The sequence below is a fragment of the Anopheles cruzii genome, chromosome 2, assembly GCF_943734635.1.
Source record: "Anopheles cruzii chromosome 2, idAnoCruzAS_RS32_06, whole genome shotgun sequence".
In the NCBI taxonomy this organism is placed as follows: domain Eukaryota; kingdom Metazoa; phylum Arthropoda; class Insecta; order Diptera; family Culicidae; genus Anopheles; species Anopheles cruzii.
The window spans coordinates 22,440,817-22,465,071 of record NC_069144.1 but is presented as its reverse complement, the minus strand read 5'-3'; the positions used below and the strand labels follow the sequence as shown (position 1 = coordinate 22,465,071).

Sequence of the window (24,255 nt, the reverse complement as noted above, 5' to 3'; positions counted from 1 at the left end):
AAGCGAAAACTTTAAGCTTCTTTCCGTAAGTGCTATGATGTTAGTGATGTGGCTTTAAGTTATTTGATGGGTTAATTACTAGAAATGAATGAAAGCCAAGTTTCCATTTCTATTTGTGTTTATCCCAGTTGATGAGCCTTTATTTCAAAACCGAACAAAAAAAGCTACAACTAAGCGAACTGCTCTGTTGGGAAAATCTAGTTTAGTGTTTCTGATTATCTTCGTATAAAGCTCAACACATCTGCACAGGAATGAGGAAGTGAATAATTCGATTACACATCAAGCAGAAAAAAGCGAAGATTTTTTTAGCTCGCGTTTGGCCAGTTCTCTGGTGCTGCGGAGCCAAAACCAAATCACGGGTACGAAATCCCCTTCGCCGGGTGTATGGGGATCATGCGAAAGCCGGGTTTGTATATTTATGTGGTGCAGTTTTTCATTAACACAAGGGTTGTTTTATTTGGACATTTACATTTCAATAGAAGGCGCCCTACAGTGGCACCGTGCTGCGTGAAGCCCACGGGACCCCAAAGGGTCTCCGGGGCGTGGAACATGATTCAAATTGAAGAGGACGCGTGGTGTCTAAAAAATGCAACTCACCGCTCCACCACCGCACCGGAGTGGATACGGTTTTGAGATAGAACAAGAGAATAGGAATTGAAATTCTGTTCGTTTTTTTCCTCTTTTTGCGTTCTTTAACTTACGGATACGGAAACGGTTGAAATATTTGCCATACTAAATCATGCTGTGTGTTATGCTGCCCGTTGTTGCTCGGTAGGGCGCCAGGATAATCGTTGGCGTTGTTTTTTGCCCCTGTATTATTGTTCTGCCTCACTCGGGTCGGCTCCGGATCTGGTGCCGGTTCTTTCGAAGCATTTTTTACGCCCCGATCTCGATGATAGATGACGTTCAAACGAGAGATTTTTATAGTCGCCTCGGTTCGTTTTTTTAACCGCACCACTTAGGGAGTGATTGTTATTTAATTATCGACACTCTTAACAGCATCATGTGGAGGTAATTGAAATGCGTCGAAACTGCGGTTTCATCAACTTGGTTTGCCCAAGCTAATTCAAATGCGAATGATACATTCGTTTTGTTGAAAATGAAAAGATTTATGTGCTACATAATTTAGGGAAATATTCCGCGCATTAAATTAAACACAATATTAAGCTGCAGGCCGATTGTTATGTTTATTAAGTTGCTGGTACTTTTTTCCAATGCGACTTTAATAGCCATTAAAGTCAACTCAATGAAGCGCTAAGCACAGATAATATTTAATGACGCAAAACCTGTTTATCGGCCGCAACAACATTTTAATTGATGGTATGTTGTAGTCACCGTATCAATCCGTTTGTAAATGGAGTGAACATTGTGTTTTCATCTGCTACGTGAATTTTAAATAATTTGTTTTCCATGTGTATTCCATGGGTTTCTTGGCGTATCGAGACCATCATTAAACCAGGACAGTTCATCAGGGATTCAATCAAACTTAAACCAACATCTATATATAAAAATGAATGTTTGTCTGCCTGTTTGTATCGCTTTTTCTTCAAAACTACTGAACCAAACATAATACCAAAACGCGTGAAATTGTAACACTCCCATACAAATGTAACATAAAATTCAGCATAATTCGGGTTGTTTTCCAACAGCACCAGTGATAGGAAAAAAAATACTTCCGAAAATACGAGCAATTAAAAAATCCGCAAAATCCGAAATTAGACTAGGGGAACAGGAACGACTGGTAGCACCAGTGACTTGCATGCAATATTGCACGCAACATTTGGTTTCCAAAACTTGTACACAATGTTGTGTGCAATGTTGTATGTAATCTTGATTGCGAAGCTTGCTTGGAAAAATTGTGTAATAATATTGCATGATACGGCCAAAGAATATTTTTGGCAATTTTTTAATATTAGTGCGGGTCAAATATTTTAAAGCAATTTTTCAGTGCATGATTCGTGTACAAGTTCTACATAAAAAATTGCACACAACAATGCATGCCAGTCACTGGTGCCACCTACCAGTCACTCCTGTTCCCCTAGTAATACATAAAAAAGAGAATGCTTTGTGTGATAATTTAAACTGTTGTTGAGCCGTTGAAAGGAATAAGCGCCGGGAGCGCTGCAAGTTCAGCAACTCAATTGCAATGAACACACATTTATTTTAAAACTTTCCCAAGCGCCACCAAGTGGCTAGTGCATTTAGCACACCAACAGTGCGGGGAACTCGTACCGAAAAAGTCACGTCAAGGGGCTTCAAGTTCATTAAACAAATATAGAAAGTTTCAAACGGGTGTTCCGGTGGCTTTCAGGGGTAGGTTATGGGGCACAGGAAAAAAATCGAACAAAGACAACACTACAACGCTCATCGTGGTTTTCAAACACACATCCTGGCACACACACACATACACACAAAGAAACTCGGGTTTCAAAAAACTTTCCAAAAATACCACCACGGCGCGCAAATGTTTGCCGCCAGACGGCAAACCGTTTGCCGGAGTGCCGCAGCGCATAGGCCTCTCCGGTGCTGGATGATGTCCTGCCCCGTTTCATCCCCACCACCACCATCCTCGCGGGCTGCCACGTGACACGGTACGAGAGCGCAAAACTGATCCGCAACACGTTGCGAAACGCTCGAGCGAATAAATGACAAAACTTTCCGGTGGCTTAAAGTCAGCAACCCCTAACAGGAGTATGTCCGTGCGTGTGTGTGAGTGTGAGTGTTGGGCAAATAATTTACCTATAGTTTTATGCTAGTGGCTGCCACCCAGCTCCCGGATCCCCGAATCGGCCATCTGGTCCACGGATCACGATTAAAAGGCTGTCGCCGTTTGGCGGCAGTGCTCGGGAAGGTTGCATGGGTTTGCGGTTCAGCGTCGGATGGGAAAGGTGGCCGTGTTGTAGTTAGCACCCACGGGTTTGGTTTTATCAAAAGTCATAAAATAAATTTAATGCCCATTTGCCGCGCGACGGTGGAGGCTCACGAGGCCTTCCCTGGCATATTTCCTGCCATGGCATGAGCCATGGCAGTCTCGCTTTGATTTTCGTCGTGCCGACTTTGCACAACTATCATCCTGCATCTCGGCTGTCGATTGGAAATGTTTTCTGTGTGCTGATGACATCGATAGTAACGTGAAGCTATTTAGCGATAAACTCTGCAGTTTGTTTAGTGACTCAGTGCCGATGTTGCGTCCGCGTTGTGGACCGCGGTGGTCAAATGGATTATTAAGGCGATTACGCAAGCTTAAATGTCGTCAATTAAAACGGTTCCAGCGCAACCGCTCTTGTTATAATAGGATCTGTTTTCTTCGTGCTAGTTCGCTTTATAAAAACTTAAACAGGCGTCTTTATTATAAGTACGTTAGGAGAGTTCAGGCTTCGTTGATTGTCAACCCTAGGTCCTTCTGGAGCTTCGTGAACACTAAGCGTAAGTGTAACCGTCTCCCAGTGTCTATGTGTTGTGGTAATCGTTTTTTTACGTCTGCACGTGATAAGTGTGAAGCCTTTGCGTCTACGTTTTCGTGCAATTTTGACAACTCTGTTGTTTCTGACTCTGAAATGTTCGAAGCCCTGTCATTTGTACCGGCCGATCTTATTGACGTGCCTTTACCAACTATCTCAAAGTCTGTTATACTCGAAGCTATTGACCAGTTAAAACTATCTTATATCCCGGGCCCGGACAACATTCCTTCTGCCGTTCTCAAGGAGTGTGGTTCAGCGCTAGCTGTTCCACTGAGGATTCTGTTCTCAGGGTCCTTGTCCTCTGCTCGATTTCCGTCCTTGTGGAAGGAATCTTGGATGCTTCCCATCCACAAGAAGGGCAGTAAGGAATGTATTGAAAACTATCGTGGCATTTCGATTCTTAACGCTTGCAGTAAGCTCTTTGAAATAGTTGTTACAAGGCACCTGCAGTTCTGCTCTAAGCCTTACATCTCTGACCAGCAGCATGGCTTTGTCCCGCGCAGATCTACCTCGACAAACCTTCTCACCTTCTTGAATGGTTGCTACTCTAGCTTTGACAAAGGTCTGCAGGTTGACACAATTTATACGGATTTCAAGGCAGCTTTTGACAGAGTTTCGCATCGGTTACTATCCGCCAAATTGGCTAAACTAGGTGTCTGTCCCTTGCTCGTGAGATGGATTGTGTCTTACCTGTGTAATCGTGTCATTCGTGTTAGGGTTAGTCAGACCTTGTCCTCTGTTTTCACCAACGTCTCTGGCGTTCCCCAAGGAAGCAATTTGGGTCCGCTATTGTTTTTACTGTTCGTCAATGACCTGACTCTTCGGCTTCCTTCTGAGTGCTACTTAATGTTTGCTGACGACCTGAAATTGTTTCTACCTGTCTGTATCCCGTCTGATTGTGTTTATTTGCAATCATTACTTGAACGTTTTGTTCATTGGTGTGATTGCAATAAAATGTCATTGAATGTCGATAAGTGCAATGTTCTCACTTTCTCTAGGAAAAAGTCCCCTGTCATGTTTATGTATCGCATTGGCTCGTCTGTTGTTCCGCGTGTAGATGTTATCCGTGATTTAGGTGTAACACTGGACGCGAAGCTGAGGCTTAACTTGCACTTTGAGGACATCATCAAGCGTGCGTACAGAATGCTTGGTTTTATTATTCGTATGTCTTCTGAGTTCCGTGACGTTATGTGTCTTAAAGCTTTGTATTGTTGTCTCGTTCGGTCGATCCTTGAGTATGCTTGTGTTGTTTGGCATCCGCACTTTCGGTGCTGGATTGATCGTATTGAAGCCATACAACGCAAGTTTACGAGGATCGCTGTCCGTAGACTTGGTTGGTATGCTGCGGATCGACTTCCACCATACAAAACGCGCTGCCTTCTACTCGGGCTACGTTCACTCGAGCATAGGAGACGGTCAGCACAGGCTCTGTTTGCTTTTAAGATTTTGACTTTTCGTATTGACTCGCCAACACTCCTGTCTCGTATAAATTTGTCTGTCCCTTTCCGATGCTTGAGACGACGACCCAACCTGGAACTTAGAGTTGACGCGCGGTCTTCCCTATCGGGGCATAATGATCCATTGCTTTCTCTGTGTCGTACTTACAACAACTACTCGTCGCTTCTCGATGTTAATATGTCCCTCGATCAGTGTCGTGATGTGTTTGCTTTCATGTCTTCTTGGTAAATGTTTCGTCCTCGTTATTGTCTCCGGTGTCTTGCACAAATATCGGTTACCAGCTTCGTCGTTGCGTTTCGCCAGTTTGGTTAGTGCTAGTTTAAGTGATAGGTTAAGTCTTTTTTGTCAATTAGGCTAAGCTGCCCGTTGACTTATATAAACAAATAAATAAATAAATAAATTTCATTGGACGTTCGGACCAATTTGGTTCCGATTGTCGCTAATGTCGCACGAGCGCTATTGGGCGCTATTGGGTGCGATTGGCCCGCCCTGGGCCATGGATCGAGCTCAAAAATGTAATTTTAATTCTGCAACAGTCTTGATGCTGCGGAGACTTATTATAATACTCGCTCCGAGGTACGCCAAGCCACAAGCAAGCGGGCAGTTACGATACGCTCTGGCGATACGCTGCCGCACTGGGCTCCTTTTATGTAGGTGGCCTGAATGGGCACCAGTGTACCGCCTTCGGGCTGAACTGCGCTGATAGGAACCTGCCGCAATACATTGTTAGCTTCTGCGTGTGTAAAAACCGCTTTCAAGAAGCCTCAGAACTTACGGCAGTAACGTGAGTGCACCACTTTCGCCGACGTAGACCGCCTAGCCGAAGGACCCTAGGGCCCACACCACAGCTAGTTCGAGAAATTATAATTTCAAATAGCAAATAGTTTGCCCAGTCGAGACCCATTGTCAAGCGATAGGCTCCGGAGTCGTTCAACGGGGCCCCATTCATTATTTGTTGGCTGCTGGCTAGCCGGGCTCTGTAATGTAAGCGCCAACGTGGCCCCTGCTACGAGGAACCAAATGTTGACCAATAAAAGTAGGACGACGACGGTGTCGTATGCGGTGCAGTGCATTCGGGATGCAGCTGCAGCCTCCAGGTGAGCTTCGGCAGGAGAGCAACAGGCGCAGGCCGCAGACCGGCGGCGGCAGCATGCAGCCAAAGTAGCAAATGAATTACAGTGCCTCTAAATGTGCATCTTAAGTGGCGTTAAGGTTGGCGATTTATGAAAGTTTAATGATATTGCCGCCGGGCCCAGGATCCCCTGCATTGCAACACAGTCGCATTGTGGGCGTATGAATATTGAAGCGGAACAAATTTGTTCGCCAAACGCTGCTTGTTTGTGTGTTTGCAAAACGGTATTGCGTTGGCACACACTTGCGGGGAGCGCGTAATGGACTCGCCTAAAAACGACCAATGAAGTAACGCTGGCATTTGAGTAACGTTCCAGTCGCAAAAGTTTACCATAAAGCCCCCGTGAGCGTGGCACGATGTGTAGCAATTAATCTGTTTGGGTTTGGCGATGTAGAACTTCCGGAAGTTTGGAATTGGAAAATTTCACAATAATTGCCTCCGAGCTCCGGAGTTGGTTCGGAACATTCTGGGAACCCACTCGGTAGCTCTGCGATAAACACATCTCGTCCAGATAATTAGCCATTGCCAATCGAGTTTCTACAAATGCCATAAAAGTCGTAAACTAATTTAAGCTCTGTGGGTCTTTTATGGCCCACAATAACGGCGCTGATGGCATCAGATTTCGACCATGCAAGATGCAATAAACTTTTAGTTTGGTGATTATTGCGATATTTTTATGGAGAAAGCAAGCAAATATTGAACTCACCGTGGAATGGTCGGCAGTGAGATAGAAAGTTAAGCTTTGAGTGAAGTAGCACTCTTGTTTTAGTATCGTCCGTGGCTCGTTTTCTGATCCAAATAGACTATTTTCAGGGTGGCTAACACGATAAATATTTGCAAATTAACATGATTTACCAATTTTTTAAAGCCTGCTTGACGTTTTGAATTTTTTAAGTAATATTCCAGCTATTTTTTTAAGTTTAATTTGGTTACTGAAATACAAAAAAAAGATTCTTTGCTAAGTGTAAGTGGCACAAAACATGAATAAATTGTCATTTTTATTTTTCCCTTTGTATGGATTAGTTTAGCAAACACTAAGTAAAACCTGTTGTCATTAGTATTTAAAAGAGCATTTAAATCCTAAAGTGAAGAGTACTCTCAAGAATCCATTGAGCTCATTTGTCATTCAACATAAACAATTCAGACTAACAAAACAGCTTGCCAACACTTCCATGGTTGTAAACATATTTGTAAACCTCTTCAGTTGTAGCGTTAAAACAAGATAAACATTTTAATTTGTAACCACCAAACTAGACAAAAATATATGCCGGCCCGAAAGGCTTCGATTTTTTGGTGCCACCGGCTTCGCCGATGTTTGCCGTTACGCCTGGGGTATTATGTTTGTTTGTACCGTTTCGTTAGCGACATTGCTGACAACGCTCCATTAATGGTGATGTTGCTTTCGAGTTGATAACCACGAGCCGCCTACCGGAAGTGGTCCATAAGACGCGGCGGATTTGTGGGGCTGATTTGTGCCCACGGCGAACGCAGGTACGTTCGCTCCCGTCGTACCATCACTTACCTGGGGCTTGGTGTTAGATGATATTATTTTCGGAATTACTAAGCAAAAAGTTTAACCCACCGCAAAACGAAAAAAAAAAAACAGGTAGGCAGCTCCGGCGGCAGGTATCATGCCGGTACGGAACGGTGTGGTCTGTTTCGTTTCCGGTGCCCGCTTCCGGGTGCCTTTATGTTCGCCTGGTTGCTTGGTTTGATTTTGTTTGTTTAGTACAACAAGGTCTAAAATATTTGTGTTTGGTTTTCGGTGGAAAAATTCAAACAAACCAAACGCAACGAGCCGTTAAACGCAGTAAAAGAGCAGATGATGCTAGCGGCAGGTTTGACGTACTACGAAACACGGCCGTGACGCGGTCGTGATTATGTTGGCTGTTTGAGGAAGTTTGAGTCCTTAATCTAAAAGTTTTTGGAAATTCTTCGAAAAGCACAGCAGTTGGTTGTTTATTTACGTTCATTTTGTTGAACAAAGCAAGCTCAAATCATTGAATATTCAAAAGAAATATTGAAATGGAAGATGGAAAATTGATGAAAGTTAGCTAGAGGAATAAAACACAATATCAATGCTTTTTGGTCATTATTATTTGCAAGTAATAAAGCAGGTCTCTGTTAGTATATTTACTTCAGAGTTATTAAAAAAGCCGTCAATCGTGGCTAGTTGCCTGCCAATATCGAATTCTAATTCTTGATTGTAACAAACTTTTCCGAATAGTGCTAGACGTGCACATTCCAAGAGAAGTATAATCAATCATTCAGAAGATCCCAAAAGTGTACGCCAAGGAAGACACAAAGAACCACTGCAATGCCACTACGACCTCAACAAGCAAGGCTCGTTCCAGACCCAGACATATTGGTTTTCGCGTGTTATCAAAAAATCTATCAAAGAAAGATTTGTTCAATCTTATTGCGTCCCGCATGATCAAGGAATTCCGATCCAAGCACTACACGTCTAGCAGCTGCTCCATTTATTCCACATGCATTTAACACAGGCTTGCTCGGCATTGGCGATGGTGAAAGAAAAACCCGGAACATTTCTCACTTTGTAGTAACTGTCCAACGGCAACCGATTTTAAAAATGGATACTCCTTCTTTTACTTCATGTCTGTCCAGCCACGGTTGGGTGGAAGATAAACATAGCAAACATGTTCGCCACTTCGTTTTCTGGCCGGTCTTGTCGAGAAACGAGATATTCTGGATGACTCTTGATATGGTACAAAAAGAAGAACCATGGTAACGTAAAGGACCACACTTTGGCGAGCAACGTTGCCAACGGCCTGCGATATAAATGGTGGTAGAGAAGAAAAAACAAAAAAAAACAAGTTTCGAACATGCCCCGTTCTATTTTATCTTATTTTACCACCTTCCGCTGTTTTGAAAAGGCTTGAAAAGGAGCAAAAATCGAATCAAAAGCTGGCGAGATGCCACCGACCGACTGGCAGTTGATAGTTGGTGTGATTACGAACGCAAGTTTGGCTGCAGTTCCTTTTATAAGTTTTTCTAGATAAAAATAAGACTTGCCAAAAGAGGGATCTTTCAGATAATATCAGTCCCGGCCAGTGCGATGAACTATCCACGTTTGGCATTGCTTTGAACTTGCAAAATTGCAGATTATTTTTAAGATGTTCATCGAATTTGATGAAGATTATTCGTCAGGACATTCAGGCAAACATTTCGTGGCTTACAATAAGGGTTATGTATTAGATTCAAATTATTTCATGTCTAACTGGGTTCCGATGGAGGCGCATGGTTGTTTGTAAAAATGGTTCAGTAAATGGGTGACAATGTTATCATGCCGGAACGATAGAGCGATTTAAAAGGAACCCCATGGCGTAGTATGGAACGTCGAAGTAAGCAGAATTAAACCGTGCCCGGTGAGGTCCCGTTTTATAATTGATTTTACTGCTCGGTCGGACACAGCGTCGTAAGGGAAAAGCTAATGTTATTGACTCTCTGATGCTAACGACTTCTGCAGGCTAGCAGTCCATGCGCCTGTGTCTCTTCGCATTCACGCAAACGGTGTCTCACGGAAAGGAAGCTAATTGTGCCGCTTTTTATTATTCCGATCGTTCTTTGCTGAATTTTATACTCTCGGTATCGCCCTTCGCTGCATCGTACCAGGCGCACGGGCCCTTTTGATAAGCCAATTACCGCCACCAACCAATAAAAGAGCCGCGAGTTCGGTTTTCGATTCAATTTTCGATCCTTGATGCTATTACTGTCGCTGACTGATACAGTTTGAGTGTATAATTTGTATGAATTTCGCTAGCGGTTATTGTCAACGGGTTTTGCGGAAGAATGGATTGGAAACGGATCTGCCTGTTCGATCACTACGCTGCTTGGCACACGTTTTCTTTCAGCTTATCTGAGGCCACCACGCGCGCAGCGTTTATTTTCCACCAGCAGTTGCAACGGCCCGGGAAACCCGATAAAGCTGTGTGTGTGTGTGTGTGTGTGGTGAACGAAATAAGTACGAAAATGGCAAAATCGAATTATCCGCTTCCGAAGAAGGAGCTAATAAAAAAATCAAATTAAGGTGGCCCGAAGTGGTGACTTTAGTGGTGACTTTAGCTCGTCTCACGCCATCGCCATTGAATATAATTATTCATAAATAACAGCGACAACGTAAATGTTTATGCATCGAATGCAATTATCTTTTGCGGGCGAACACAGCAGATTCATCACGACGTTCGGGCCAATGTCAGGCGGTCGACACAAAAAAAAAAGTAAAATAAACCATTTCGAGCCCAGTGTTGCAACCATGCACGTAAGTGTGATGTATTCTTTCTCTCTCTTTCTATCTATGGTGCATTTTTATGCGTTTCAAGCATCGCACGGTCTGATGGTTGGATGCCCTCGGAAGGACCGTACCGTTCCGCAAAAAGGAAGGCAAAGGCGTTTAATTTATTCATTCACTGTTTACATACTCACGAAATTGGTTTTGCATGTCATGTCGTGATGGCACAGCGCTGGGAGCGCACATTCATTCCTACATGCCGTGGCCAGCCGTGAAAAAGTTACGCACCAACATTTCCTTTGGGTGCAGTAAGGCCAAATAAACCATCCAAATAACGCAATTGACACTTGGGCAATAGTTGTACCCACGGTGGACAGTTGCTCCTGGAACAGGACCATACCGGAACCCGGTAGCGTACGACGGAGTGCCCATCCCTCACTAGATCGGGCACTGGATCGTCCGGGAAAATCCGGTATGGTGCATCATCTTTCTAGTGGTCGCACAAAAAGTGCGTAACAATCGTTCCGGGCCGAAGTAACGACAAAAAGTATGAACAAAGTGTCGGACATGCTTCGGTTCTTTTTCCGGGGGAGTGATTTTGCAAAAAAAAACAGATTACACGTTTCGGTCAAGCACATTCATCAAACATCTGGCAGAGACTTATGCTTCCTTCCGTGACCGGTCACACTCTGTCGTGGTCCTTGGTGGCGGATGTAGAGGCTTTTTGGACCAGCAATCAAACCTTGGACAAATACTGACCTGTTGAAACAGGCGCTGCAGCGAATTTGTTGCAGATTCGATTAATAATTTAATTTGATGTTGGTAATTTGGTGCTGATTAAACATATAGAAATAGGATTTAAAGTGAACGAATTGTAAAATGGAATCCAAATTAATTACTAATGTCTAAAATTGGACAAAACTTAAAGATGATAGTAAGAAATTTAGCCAATAAGATTCATAAGGAAGCATGAAATATGCTTCAAAATGCACATTCATTACATTCATTTCACCACCACGGTAGACGTAACTAATAAAACATAGACTCCAAGAGCGTATATCGCACTCAAGTGGCCCGAAGCATATTCCCATCAAATAAAATGCAACTGTTCAAGTAACTAAGAGTCAAAGAAATTTTAGCTAAAAATCGATTTTCGACGATTTCGTAATGCTCAGAATCTCATGCCATTGTCGTCAGAAAGCTTTTGATCTTCCACCCTCTTGATTAGGGTATCTGATTCGTTTTATTTTTCAGATCGCAAAAGGTGCCTAAAAATCGAGCGAATTAAATACTTTGTAACAGCAAAGCCTTTTTGTGGGGCAGCTATCAAGTCGTGCTCTAATGCAGCTTTCCGTTGAAACGTGACAACGGATTTTAATCAATCCACAGAACAATGCCTCGTTTACTGCCGTTCCATGCGATCTCCGGGTGGCTTATGAGATACACTCACAGGTGGTGGCCGTGATGGACTGGCATCGATAATCGATTAGCTCGACTGACTTTGTTGTGCAGCAAATCTGCCCGGGCCTGATCGAAAAGATAGCGGACGTGTAGCAAGCAAGACACAATGATCGCCGGCTTTCGAAGCACGACTCGAGCACGTCAAAAAAGTGGCACGAAAGCGACGTGGCCCTTGGTTGGCTGGCGGTGCATGATGACGATGCACGATAGCATGATGCATGACTAGACGCAAAGTTTGATGCAATCTACCGGCTAGAACCGGAACAAGGGCCGGTCCGTTTGTGTGTGTGTGTGCGTCCCCGGTCGAACAACGCAACTAGGCGACAAATGCAGATGATGGAGCACGAAAGATACACTCTCATACTTTGGTGGCACCTATTAAGCGGGGTTCTGCACGTGGCGGTTGCTTGTACATGGCGACCCGAACCCATCCTGGAGGGCCGCTGTGTATTACTACACCCTGTGCCGATTTATCAATGTCATCTCGTCGTCGTCGCCATCGTCGTCGCCGCCGCCGCCGTCATCGGAGTGACGTTTTTCGTGTGACGAGAAGTACCAGGAAGTGACACCGGTTTTGATGCGCCATAAAAAGCGCCCTCCTCGCCATCGAAGAGCGCCTTTTTTCCCGGACCCGGCTTTTTTCCCGGTTGCATCATAATTTTCTATCTGCAACGCTCTCTGATTGAATTGCGCCGTGCACACGGCACGCCCGGATTGAGTCGTCTGTCGTCTCCGGGGCCGGGTGAAAGTTAGACACTGTTAAGCGCCCGAAGCGCCCGGTCGTCCCCGATTGGTGGGTGTGCGACATCGAAAAGTCAGCCCGTCGTCGTCGTCGTCGTGGGTTCGCCATCACACCGCGCTCAAGAGGGCGCCAAATGAACTCGGCCGGGGCTCGATCGGAAATGGACTCGCTGCTCAGGCTCCGAAGGCGGCCCTGTTTTTTGCATCATCATCAACGCCTGAGCAGTAAGATTAATGGGCTTAAAATTGTGCAACGTACCGGCCCCGGGAACGCGCTGCGCGAAAGCATAGCAGGATGCGGCAACCCGGAAACAGCGAAACGATCGTCACCGGCGGCAAAGAAAGGCCGGATCCGAAATGACGAAATGATACGCGAAACGATACGAAACTGCGGAATAATGGTGCCGTATAGGTGGCGGCGTAATGTGGGACAGAAAACACACTGATGCTGCACTCTCGGCTATGTTTAGGCCGGAAGAGGATACTTTTTGAGTGCAGCAAATGACGCCAATCTGTATCTGTTCGAATTTAAATGCTCATGATCAACGTTAGCGAACGGACTTTTTGTACCTTCACGATCAGCGGACAGCGGGTTTCTGGGCCTCTCGTGGGCTCCGTTCAAGGAATTGGAGCTTTTTGTAGGTTTCAGAAGTTCAGATGATGACAACGTATTTCAAGATTGAAGTTTTCACACTTTCAATTGAAGTCCCGTAAATTAGTTTTCATAATACAACTCCCAAATTTCATTGAAGAATTGCGTTCTTCTCTAACTTACCTACCTATCTGTTACCTACCCGCACAAAAGTTGACCTTCAAAGTGTCAGCTTGGGAATCGCGGCACAAGTTTAGAACTACTTCCAGAGAACTTCCAGAATTTTCTCAACACACCTACGAAGTAAAGCCGGAGCTGGCTAGCATAATGAACTGCCACTTATACTACTCCACGTCTTTTTCTGCCTTTTTAGCTGCATCGAACCGTGCCGTGCAGCAAACACCGATGGAAGGAACCCTGTTTTGCTTGGTAACGGCATCACGTAGAACCCATTAGTGGGTGGGCTTGGGGCGACATCTACGTTAGTGGCCTCAATATCCATACACTGCGACGGCTACCGGTGGTTACGGTGAAAAGAACGTCGTTTCCTTAGGATTTTCCGGTGCATTTTCCACCCGCCCGGAGCGGCTCGGTGCGGTGTTGTCCACCGGAGCGAAATTGGCCTAATTTTACATACTTTAAGCAAGATGATGCACGAAAAGTTCTACCTGGCAAGCGCACCGGAGCCCCGGTGGCCATCGAGCCCGCGGCTGAATGGCTGGACTCTGGGCCAAGAAGTTCCTGGTACTGGTACTGCATTAAGTGAGTGTTTGATGAAATTGTTTTGCGCCAGTGATACGTGCCTGGAGATCTTAATGGCAATGGCCGCCTGGGTGTACGACGGCTTTCGATCGCATTTGGTAGCCGGTAGCATAAATTCAGGTGGCAACTGGGGTGGTAGAGCATCAAAAGTGCGCCAATTCGAACCGAGGTATTGACATTTCAAATGTAGAAAAAAAATCTTTTAAATAACATAAAAACACGTCACTGTTTGAGTTTTGTGAAGGCTGAATCCATGAAAACCTGGGACCTGGCCTGGGAAATTGCCTGCATTTTTCAATTTTCCGCTGATCGATTGAAAACATTGGCCAACCGAAAAGGGTTCGGCCGCAGTCATTGATTATCTCCAAATACAGTGCTACTTACCTAGCGTTGTAGTAGTTCGACTTGTAGTACGGTGGATGGTGGTCGAATACGTAGTTCAGGATGGGGCCGGTGCTCTTCAGCAGCTTCCGGTGCTCGCCGACCGGTTTCACCACCATGGCCGGCGTGGTCGGATTAAGGTTCATCGAATTGATCGTCCGTTGTCGTTGTGGCCCCGCACCCGCCATTACTGTCGCCGTTGTAGCCGACCCACCCGCAGCACCAAGATTCAGGACTGAGCCGCTGGGATTAGTGTCACTATCACTACTACTACTACTGCTGCTGGACGCTTCCGATGCTGGTTGCTGGTGGCCTTGAGCACGGTTCGGTGTCAGCTCGGGAGATTCGTTGTACGCCTGCAGGTCCAGCTCGGCCAGGGGCGGTGTGCTGACATCGGCCAAATTCTGGATCAATGCGACGGCCTGCGCACCGTTGGATGGCCTTCGGATGGTTCGTTGGGTTGCAAGTGATAGATTCACGTTCGCTATGCCGGCCGGCACGCCCTCCCCGGCTGTGGTAAGTCCACCCAAATCCGTCGTAGACAAGAAGATGCCATCACTGGCCGGGTTAGCGGTTAGTTCTAACGATGATGACGACGACTGGAAGCTTTCGTCTAGGTAGAGGGGAATGGAAAACAATTGAGTGCATCAGACAACGTAAACTTGCCGTTAAGGTATTTGGTTTGTTCCCATAAAAAAACCTTGAGCAAACATAGAAAGAAACCACAAACGACGAGCAGACGACTTTATTATTTACCACCACTTTCTTTGTATGAAATTGATATTGCGGTCCACTCAGGCGGTACTGTTACCGAAAATATTGCTCAATTCTTTAGAAAAGTTATGAGCCAAAATAGGAGCATTGGCATACTACAATGCAGTTCTTTAAAACTTGCTCCGTCGGGTACTTTGTTGCAAACAATGATTCTTTTTCGAAATTTGAACCAAGATGACATAACTAGGTAGCTTCACACTGTTTACTGTCAATTCTAAGATCAACCAAAAGCATGTTAATGGTACAAGATAATGTAATTGTGCTGTTTGAATAAAATACTAAAGCTATTAAGATTTTAAAGCTCTTATTGTGTAGCATGGTTCGGGGTATTTTGGGCATTTGTTTAAGCTAAAGTACAAGGGTTGTTCAAAAAGTGTCGCAACTTTGTGTGTGTTTTTTTAAACTATTCACTTGATCTGGAGTATCTATTTTTTCCTTCTTCTTCTTCTTCTTCTTTGCGCTACAACCGCTGAGCAGTCTTGGCCTGCACCAGAGACAATGTTAATCTCTGATGCTCTCTGTAACATTTAACATTTAATTTTTACGGGCGGGATTGTTAGCCCCGCGCCAACCCCCTGTCACGCCGGTATCGGGAATCGAAACCATGGCCGGTTGAGTTACAACCGATCCCGGGATTCGAACCACGGCCAGCTGCGCTGACAGCGAAGAGCGTTACCGACTGCTCTATCAGCGGGGGTAAGCGGGGGGGGGTATCTATTTTTTCCTCTTCAAAGTAATCGCTCTGAGACATGTTAGACTTGTGCCAACGTTTTTTTCCAATTCTCAAAGAACTTGCGGCCTCATTAGCGTGTGGTCAAAAATTTGAACCATTTTAGGAGCAATTTTGCGGCAACCCGGCTTATGCACATCTCGTTCGTAGAACTCGAATGGCACGAGCAAATCGATATGCTCAGGTTCTTCTTCAGCAACTTTTCTAATGGTGACACGGCGATTGGTCAACATTATTTTTTTCGGTTCTCCAATGTATTCGTCTGTTTCGTTTTTGTCTTCGACGTCGTCTTTCGATGTCTGAGAACCATTTTGTTCCACCGATAAACGTTGCTTCGGTTCGAACTTTATCCCGGTTTATACAAAATATCGATCACTGTGCTGCAACTGGATGTATTTGTTTGCAAATCGAAGCAAAGTCTTAGGGCATGTTACTGAAAAAGGTTCGAAAAATTCAACTCAGCGGTTAAAATTCTCAATATTTTTTTCCCTTTTATGTATTTCCTTGCTTTGCTTTCCGTTTTAAATTTTTTAAATTTTTATGTTTTATTGTTCATCGTTTTATTCATCGTTTTCGAATTTATTATTGTTTATGATACGCTTGAGCAATGCTTACAGTACACAAATTTCACAACAGTTTTTTTATTTCTGCTATGCTATCCTACTTTCCAATATTATGTGCAATTTGGAGATCATTTTCGCCCCTCTCAAGACTAGAGTAGACCTCCGAACTGCGTCTGTATCAAACACCCATTGAAACGACATCGAAAGACATGTTTGAAGTCAATCAACCTAGTGCTTTTGAATATGTTTGTAGCCACCTTACTTGGCACCGATGTAGCGAACCCCGGGTGAAGGTTCCGCATGGATTTCAAATTCAATTCGGTGACATTCGAAAGAGGTTAGCCGACTCGATCACCACCGAGCGAGAGACTGTTTTATACACTGTCAGCGATTGTCGCCTGATGTTTGGCTTGCTCCTAGGGTCCTTCAGATAGTTCCCTCGGTGGGTTTCCCACCGCTGGATACCCACGAGGAAGAGTCGGCTGCCTGGCACGCCCCGGGGACTCTATGTTGGCGCAACGTCGTCAGCATCACCCCGGAAAAGTTTTGCTGCTGCTCGTACAAAGAAAATCGTCATTTTTCCATCGTCATTTTACAATTCTTCCCACCTACGGAACTCGGAATCGCACGGAATACAAATTTACAAACGCCCGAGCAGGAGCGCGCATGTGTGTGTGTGTATGTGTGTGTGCGAGCGCGACACCGAGTTGTGTGTAATCCAATCAAAATTTGCCTCGCGTAGCCGGCGTGGAAATTGGCGGCGAGTGCCGAACAAGGATGGCTCGAATAGGGCTGAGCATAATGCCGTACTGTTGCCGATGTTTTCCTTGTCTGCATGTCCTGTGTGTGTCGCAATCCGACGGACAGGACGGGCTGAAGCCGCTTGGCGCTTGGCAACCCGTCGGGTGAAAAGAGGTTGTTCTGCGCGCTGTAAAGTGCTGTTGATATTGAGTCAACTTCAATTTCCAAAACCAGAGCATTGGACTGGCGAAGGAACGGAACTGTGGGCGGTGACGTTGCGTGCGATCTGTGCGGGGCGAGCTTTCCCCTATTTAGGTACTCGGAATCACGTTTGATGCGAGATACGCACCACGAGCGCCGAACGCGATTCGATTTCTGGTGAATTGTAAATTTAAAGGAATTCGTTTGCGAAGCCATTACCGTGTGCCCGAGGGCGGAAAGATCAAACACAGCTTTCCCTGCTGCATGCCGGGGAAAATATGTGGCCAGAAAAGAACGGTAACGATGCTGGCCTGAATTGATCTTCCGAACGAATCTTAAAGGGTTTCGGGGCGCTTCCGAGAATGCGGCCTCGCTTGTACGAGTTGAATATTTGTAGCATCGCAATAGGTATAAAAATAACCCAAAAATAATGTCAGAACCAATGAATTATTCTTAATCAATTTTAAAAACATTACGGGAGCATATTTCTGCATAAAACTGAGCAAAATTTGTGCCTTTTTGGCCGAACGCATGTCATCAGTTTTCATTATTGTATGACGTTTCATTACTGATGTATGGCAGCTGCGTTTGAAATTAATCAATTAATTTGTGCCGTTGGCCACTAACGCTTCTTCGGCGATCTCGATCGATCGTTATGCTGACCGCTTTTTACCGGGGCCGGATCATTTAATAATAATGACCGGTGTGCCATGATAGATGCCGGTGTGTGTGTGTGCTGGTGGCGATGGCTCATTAGGTTGTTAATTTGAAGGAGGCTTTCGCATGATAAAGTCAATCGGCAAACATTACCCGGAACTGGCCAGTCGGTCGGGTGGTTGTACGCCAAAATAGCTGGTGGCGAGAGCCGCATTGCTGCCTGAGTAATTTGATTTGAGCGAAATAATTGCATTTGAAACAGCGGGCAACATGCTTGCGGCTCTGAAAGTCCACTTTATCCACGAACATCGCTCGGCCATCAGCGCAGCGGTTCAGCTCGGCCGAATACACCGGTGCTGACGCAACTCGCTTTACGCCACGTGGCGTGACGCTGCACGCCCGCAGGACTACTGCATGTTTTTTGTGAGCATTTTGCACCGTGCACCTTTTGAATAATTTCTGCCATAGAAATAGAGTAATTTGCATCATTACACCGACGGGGCTATCAACAATGGTTGAAGATGAGGGATGCCGTTCTGATATTCAGCGCCTAGGATCCTTTGCACTTACTTTCACCGCCTTTTTCACGCTCGTTCTGTTCATTTATACTTTGCTGTTTCCCTTTCTGTCCCGAGTTAAATACTCCATAAATAATGCGATCCTTTCGCGGTTCCTGCGCTGGAAAACAGCGTTTTACTGCAACAAGGCAGCATTTTTATTGCTTGCCGTACATAATTGAAACACTGTTGCGTAGATGCACGTAGAGTATTTTTATTGTTACGAACAATAGCAGTGGTAAGTGTTTATGAAAACGAACCACGCAACATGAAAACCGATGAATGAACTATGTGGGAAGTTTCAATTGAATGCAATCAAATAGTCAATGCAGATGCAATCAACTTCTACGCTCAATCAATCACTGCTGTATCGTCCGAAGCAGTTAAACTGTTTTCATTGACCGCGAAAGTGTGATTCACCGTTTAGAAATCGATTGTGAAACTCTCTTTAAACCTCTTTAAGCTTAATTGTAAATTCTTTTTGGGGATAATATTTTTGGAACAACTTTGGCATGGCAAATTCGATCACCGTTTGCCATTAGGCTGCTGGATCCCCTTTTAGGCAGCTATTAAATATTAATCAATAAACTTTTCGTACGTCAAGATAAATGGGGTCGGTTATTTGGGAGTCTTTTGAAAGCATCCAGCTCCTGACGCTTGGTAGGAAATGTATGGCAAATCTCTTAAAAACTAGCACAAACTTACTTGCTGCTACCAGCTGCTGCTAGTTTTTTTAACCAACCAATGAGTTGTGGTTTTCTAAAACATTTTGGCTGATAACTGGTAATATCCAACAAACTGTTTTGAGTAGACAATTTTGGGCATATCAAAAATATATGCAAACTTGCCGAATTCCACGCATGGGCTACGGGTCATTGCCTCAAACGGAATTCTGACCAGTTGTTTGTTCCGAGCAATTTGTATTAAATTGCATTACGCAAAAAAAATAATCATATAACCCCTGCCATGCCCTGGTCACCATGCAATGTCAGTGCGAAACGATCGCAAAAAGTTAAATTCAATTTTGTAATAATTTTCGGTGACATCAGACTGTCATCATCGGTAAGCATAAACAATTAATCTTGTTTCGTTCATTCCTCCGGACGGGAAAGAGACGTTCTGCCGAAAGAAAGTGATTTATCATGCTGCATTCGGTATCGCTCATTTGCTTCGTTCGTCCGTTTCGTGCTACGGCACACGAGTGGCACTAGAAGAAAGCAAGCATCTCGTTAAGATGCTGATATTGCCAATAAATCAGGCGGTCAAGTGTACAACTTGCAGTTGACAAGAATAGAGAAGAAAAAGTGAACGATTTGCAACTCACAACGCCAAAGAGTCACGTTTGCCGGTGTTTGTCAGTAATTGTTTGAAAATTAATTTATATTCAAACTCCAGGCGAACGAAAGGCATTTCGAATTCGAGAGGGAACAAAGAATCCAATTGAAAGAAAGGTCCTGAACGTATCGATAAGTTTCGGGCAATACTTTTGCCAGCTCAGCACTGGATAAAAGATATTTGAAAGGAGAAAAGGAGTGCGGAACGGAAAGGAGTTCGGGTATGAGTACGGATGAGTCCTTCCGAACACATTCGTTCTAGTCTTCATAAATAATAATTACAATTGTGCTCTCTCACGGTTCAGTGCCGAGCGATTGGTTCAGCTGAAATCGGCAAAATGCTTAGCCCGTGATGCCGTCCCGGTATCCTCCGGAAGGAAGGAAGGCTCCGGTGTCTGGCAGTTTTGTTAAGCTCAACGTGCACCGCCTCGTACGAGCTGTTTGTTCCTAGTGTTTGTCTATTTCCTTCCTCTTGCTGAGCTCACCTCTTTCACGGCACGACACCAGCCAGCGTTGAAAACAGCTGCGAAAGGATTTCGAAAGGACTCCGAATGGAATTGATCCAAATAAATAGCGCACTTCACAGTGCAATGAGATTACCTTGTTTGCCAAGTATTCTTTTGGCGCTTTACGCTCGATTTTGCCCCTTTGGGATTTTGTAGTTTGCTTTTGCGATCAGTTCGCAAGAGAGATGACAAGAGTTTGTCGTTCGTTTTGTTGGCTCGGAAATGCAGTTTCGTCATCATTTCAGAAAAAGGCTTAAAATCAGGAGACGAACATAGGGTACTTTTTATCTCGTTTGATCGCGTTCCCGTGAAGTCACTATAAAACGTGGTATAACAAAAACGCATTTGACATGGAATAATCGATAACTGATCCCCATCATTTGGACCCGCGACAATTGATCCCAGTAACCACAGACATGAATAAAAACGGCCCGGTCCGTTCGTCGCGGTCCCCAATGCCGCGACCAAGACGGTTGAATTTTTCCCGATAAAGCCATAATGCATTAAGGATAAGAACCATTGCGAATGAAGCGACTGAAGAAGAACAAGAAATTGCCCGTGGAGAGCGCCACGTTGGTATGGCTCGACTTCGTGCTTCTCAATCAAGAGCAAAGCGAGGCAGTCCGTCTAGCAAACAACAGAGATCAACAAGTAGATAATTTTCGACGCACAAGATCAAGTACTTGATCAAGAATTATCTAGTGCTGATTTGAATCGAACAGCGTTTCGATACGATTGCAGCACTGATTAGTGCTTGCATCCTAATACAACAACGAAAAATACAACCAAATTTCCGACCAGCCTAATGACCAACTTTTGTATTTTTTTCTTCTTTCTCTCCCCCAAAGCCAAATCTTGTCCAAGCGAAATAGCTGTCAAAAAGTGACTGCTTATTAAAACTGGCCGAACTTTTCACCATAAGTCACTGAAATGTGTAGCAACCCCACACGCCACAAAAAAAATCGAAAATCGGATGTACGTAGTCCGCGAAAATTCAAATGTCGCAAAATCTTTTGATCACACCACGTACTCTACGAAATTATAATGTGGAGAGTATACTTTAAGAAGATTTTCCTTAATCATTTCGGGAAGCTTTACAATTCCGATTGCACACGTTTAGTTTGAACCGGAAGAAAGTTAGAAGGAGAAAGTCCTCCACTTGACAAGCCTCATTAGTCGGTTGCTTTGAATCGTGGCCGAATCTAAAACACCCTTCCTTCAAGCTTCAAAACGAATCTCGTGCTGATGTTTCAATGTGACGCGTTGAACGCTCGCACGACGTGATTAGTATTCGAGTTTTATCTAATTTCCTGCGCTTCGTCTTATCTTCCGGTCAGCGGAAGCGATTGCGAGAGGCTCCTGAGCCGAGCCGCGCGAAAAAAAGAACCCCTCGGCGACAATTCTTTGAATTATTAATGGCGCAACACAATTACCTGCTGTGCGCCGGGTTTGCGGTTGGCCCAGCTCCGGCCGGTGGTGCTGCGAGCTGGCGTGCGGTTTCGACCTCGAGGTCGTTGCGATTGATTTTTCCACCAGCGCCTCCAGTGAGTCCGCTGGCGCTGGCGGCGATGTCAGTTTGCCCGGAAGCGCCACTCCCACCCGGAGGACATCGCGAATAATGACATTTCCGGGGCCACCACCAGCACCACCGGCGCCGAGGTCTTCCACCGTCACCGCACGCCCGTCATCTTCATCGTCGTCCGGCGACCCGGACTCATCGTCATCGTCATCGTAGATGTCCTGCTCGATCAGCGGCTGGATGGCGGACTCGCTGATGACGCCCCGTCGCTCGTCGGTCACGAAATCGCCCAGCTCGAGCGCCCGACTTCCGGCGGACCCGATGGGCCCAGGGCCCTCAGTGTGGCTCCCGTTTCGGAGGTCCTGTTCGTCCACGCCGCCTGGGCCCGTTCTCAGCTGGCGGGCCCGGCGCGCCACCGGATCCGCCGATGACACACAGTGCGCTATCATTAGTGCAATTAAACAGCATCGATACATCATGGCGGATTGCTGGAGGGCGCCACATTCACGCTGACGTGCTAATGACGCTAATGTTCGTTAGAGAGAGGTGCGGCGAGATGCGAATCACTGTAACAGACGCTTTCGCTTGGATCTGTGCACGACGGCCTCTGGCGAACGTGTAATCGTCATCATGTCCTTGGGCGACACGCCGCCCATAGTATTCGAGTACCGAATTTAATCCGTCAGCGGCAACACTTGACTGCCAACGGAAGTGTCCAGTACGTAGCGCATTGTCCTGTGGAATACAGAAAAGAGCACAAAGCAATTAATAAAGTTTACATTCGTCGCACTCTTACCAAAACTAAGCTCATTAAATAGTTGGCGATTCTTTTTTTTGTAAGCCCCTTGTATCGTACTGTATCTTTAACGGATGTGTGTTGCACATGAGAGCCTTTTACGTTTACAGACCCCTGCGGTTTGGTGTGGAACGTTGTGCTAGGTTGCAGACACATTGAAAAGTTTTAAGCCCGTTTTGGCTACGAATGGCTTTGGTCAACCATCGGCACACACCTCGAACATTTGTTTGGTAGGTGTGGTTTGCGCTGGAACGCTGCAGTTCTGATTGCAGCGCTGGAACGCTGCAGTTCTGACGGTTTCAAGCGGGTGTGGAGTCGAAATAGATTTGGTAATGATAGCCTCGTAAAATTTTGAATTCCGGATAACGTAGACTACGACGAAAAGCGACATTGGATTGTTCGTTGAGCGGTAATTTTATTCGACAGAAAGGAAATGAAAGTCAGGCAATGGTAAGATTTAAAATATAAACTCATTAAACTTGTTGACTAAAGTCACCGAGCTTAGAGCAACAAACTCAAAAGGAAGAGTTTGGTTGTACTCTCGGCAAGGAATACAATAATTGTAAAATACAATTTTAAAAGAGTGTATCAAATTTATCATAATATCGTATCAGAATAAGTTATGTGTATCATTCTACTAATGGCAGCTTCAGAACATCAATTCTGATGACAGTTTGTCCTTACGGAGCACGTGAGTTATCCAAAACGAAATCAGTTACATATTTATTCTACGAATAAATATCATATTCGAAATAAAATGGAACGAATGTATCGATCTAGAAAGAAACGTATTAAGGGAAGATATCGTCACATTACTGCAAAAGAAGTGATTTTTGGATGAATAAATCAGATCAAATAGGGAAATAAATTTGTAATTCAAGTTGATCACAGCGATTTTTCGAACCTCCGTCTTGGGCGACAAAATTTAGTTTTACATGGCATACAAGTAGATCTACTTTTCGAGGACCCTATCCGCCTGGAGACAGATTTCAGATTAGTTGATTGGGTCAAACGCGTAACACGAACGCGCTTTCGTATTCAGCATCAAGAAGCATTCAGAGGAACAGAAAATATTCGAACAGACCAAGCGTATGGTAAAATTATCTTTAAATTAAGCAAGAAGCACACGATCTTAGTTCGCTGCAAAAAAGACGTTCGACTAAAGTGAACAAAATCTTATCGTATCAGAAGGAAAGGGTTTCATCAGTAGCGTATTGGGGTGAACCACATCCCAGCGTTTTCACGCGCCATCGGGTGACACAATCTATGCAATTTTTTATAGAGAAAATGTTTTAAAGGTGGCGTGTATGTTGCCGTTGCCGAGAGCGCGAATGTTTGGCCGAGACTCGGTATCGCCTCACACAGCTCGTTTGAACCAAGCAAAAACCTTAAAAAGGTTGCTCCACACTTCATTTCAACCGCACAATGAAACTCACCACATGCACCAGACCCAAGGATTCTTCTATCCGACCCAGTTTGGGTCAGCGAAGTGAGAACAAAAAAATAAGGCGCACACGGTCCCCAAAATACCGTAAAATCCCATTCGTTCCACACGATTTTTGATCATTTGAGTGTCACACAGTAAATGAATGCTGAGTTACAAAAAAGTGTCACAAAAATTAATGTTACAAATGTTGTTA

At 44.9% G+C, this 24,255-nt stretch overlaps 1 protein-coding gene across 1 annotated transcript in view; it reads right to left on the bottom strand.

Moving 5' to 3' along the window:
• The window catches only part of LOC128267652 (uncharacterized), a 57,925-nt gene extending 35,627 nt beyond the window's left edge, over nucleotides 1-22,298 (bottom strand). The window contains exons 1-2 of the mRNA XM_053004538.1: nucleotides 21,734-22,298; nucleotides 14,241-14,850 (exon numbers count right to left, since the gene is read on the bottom strand). Coding sequence (XP_052860498.1) covers nucleotides 14,241-14,850; nucleotides 21,734-22,298 — 1,175 coding nt within the window. The remainder of the gene's footprint in view (nucleotides 1-14,240; nucleotides 14,851-21,733) is intronic.
• Nucleotides 22,299-24,255: the final 1,957 nt, after the last annotated feature.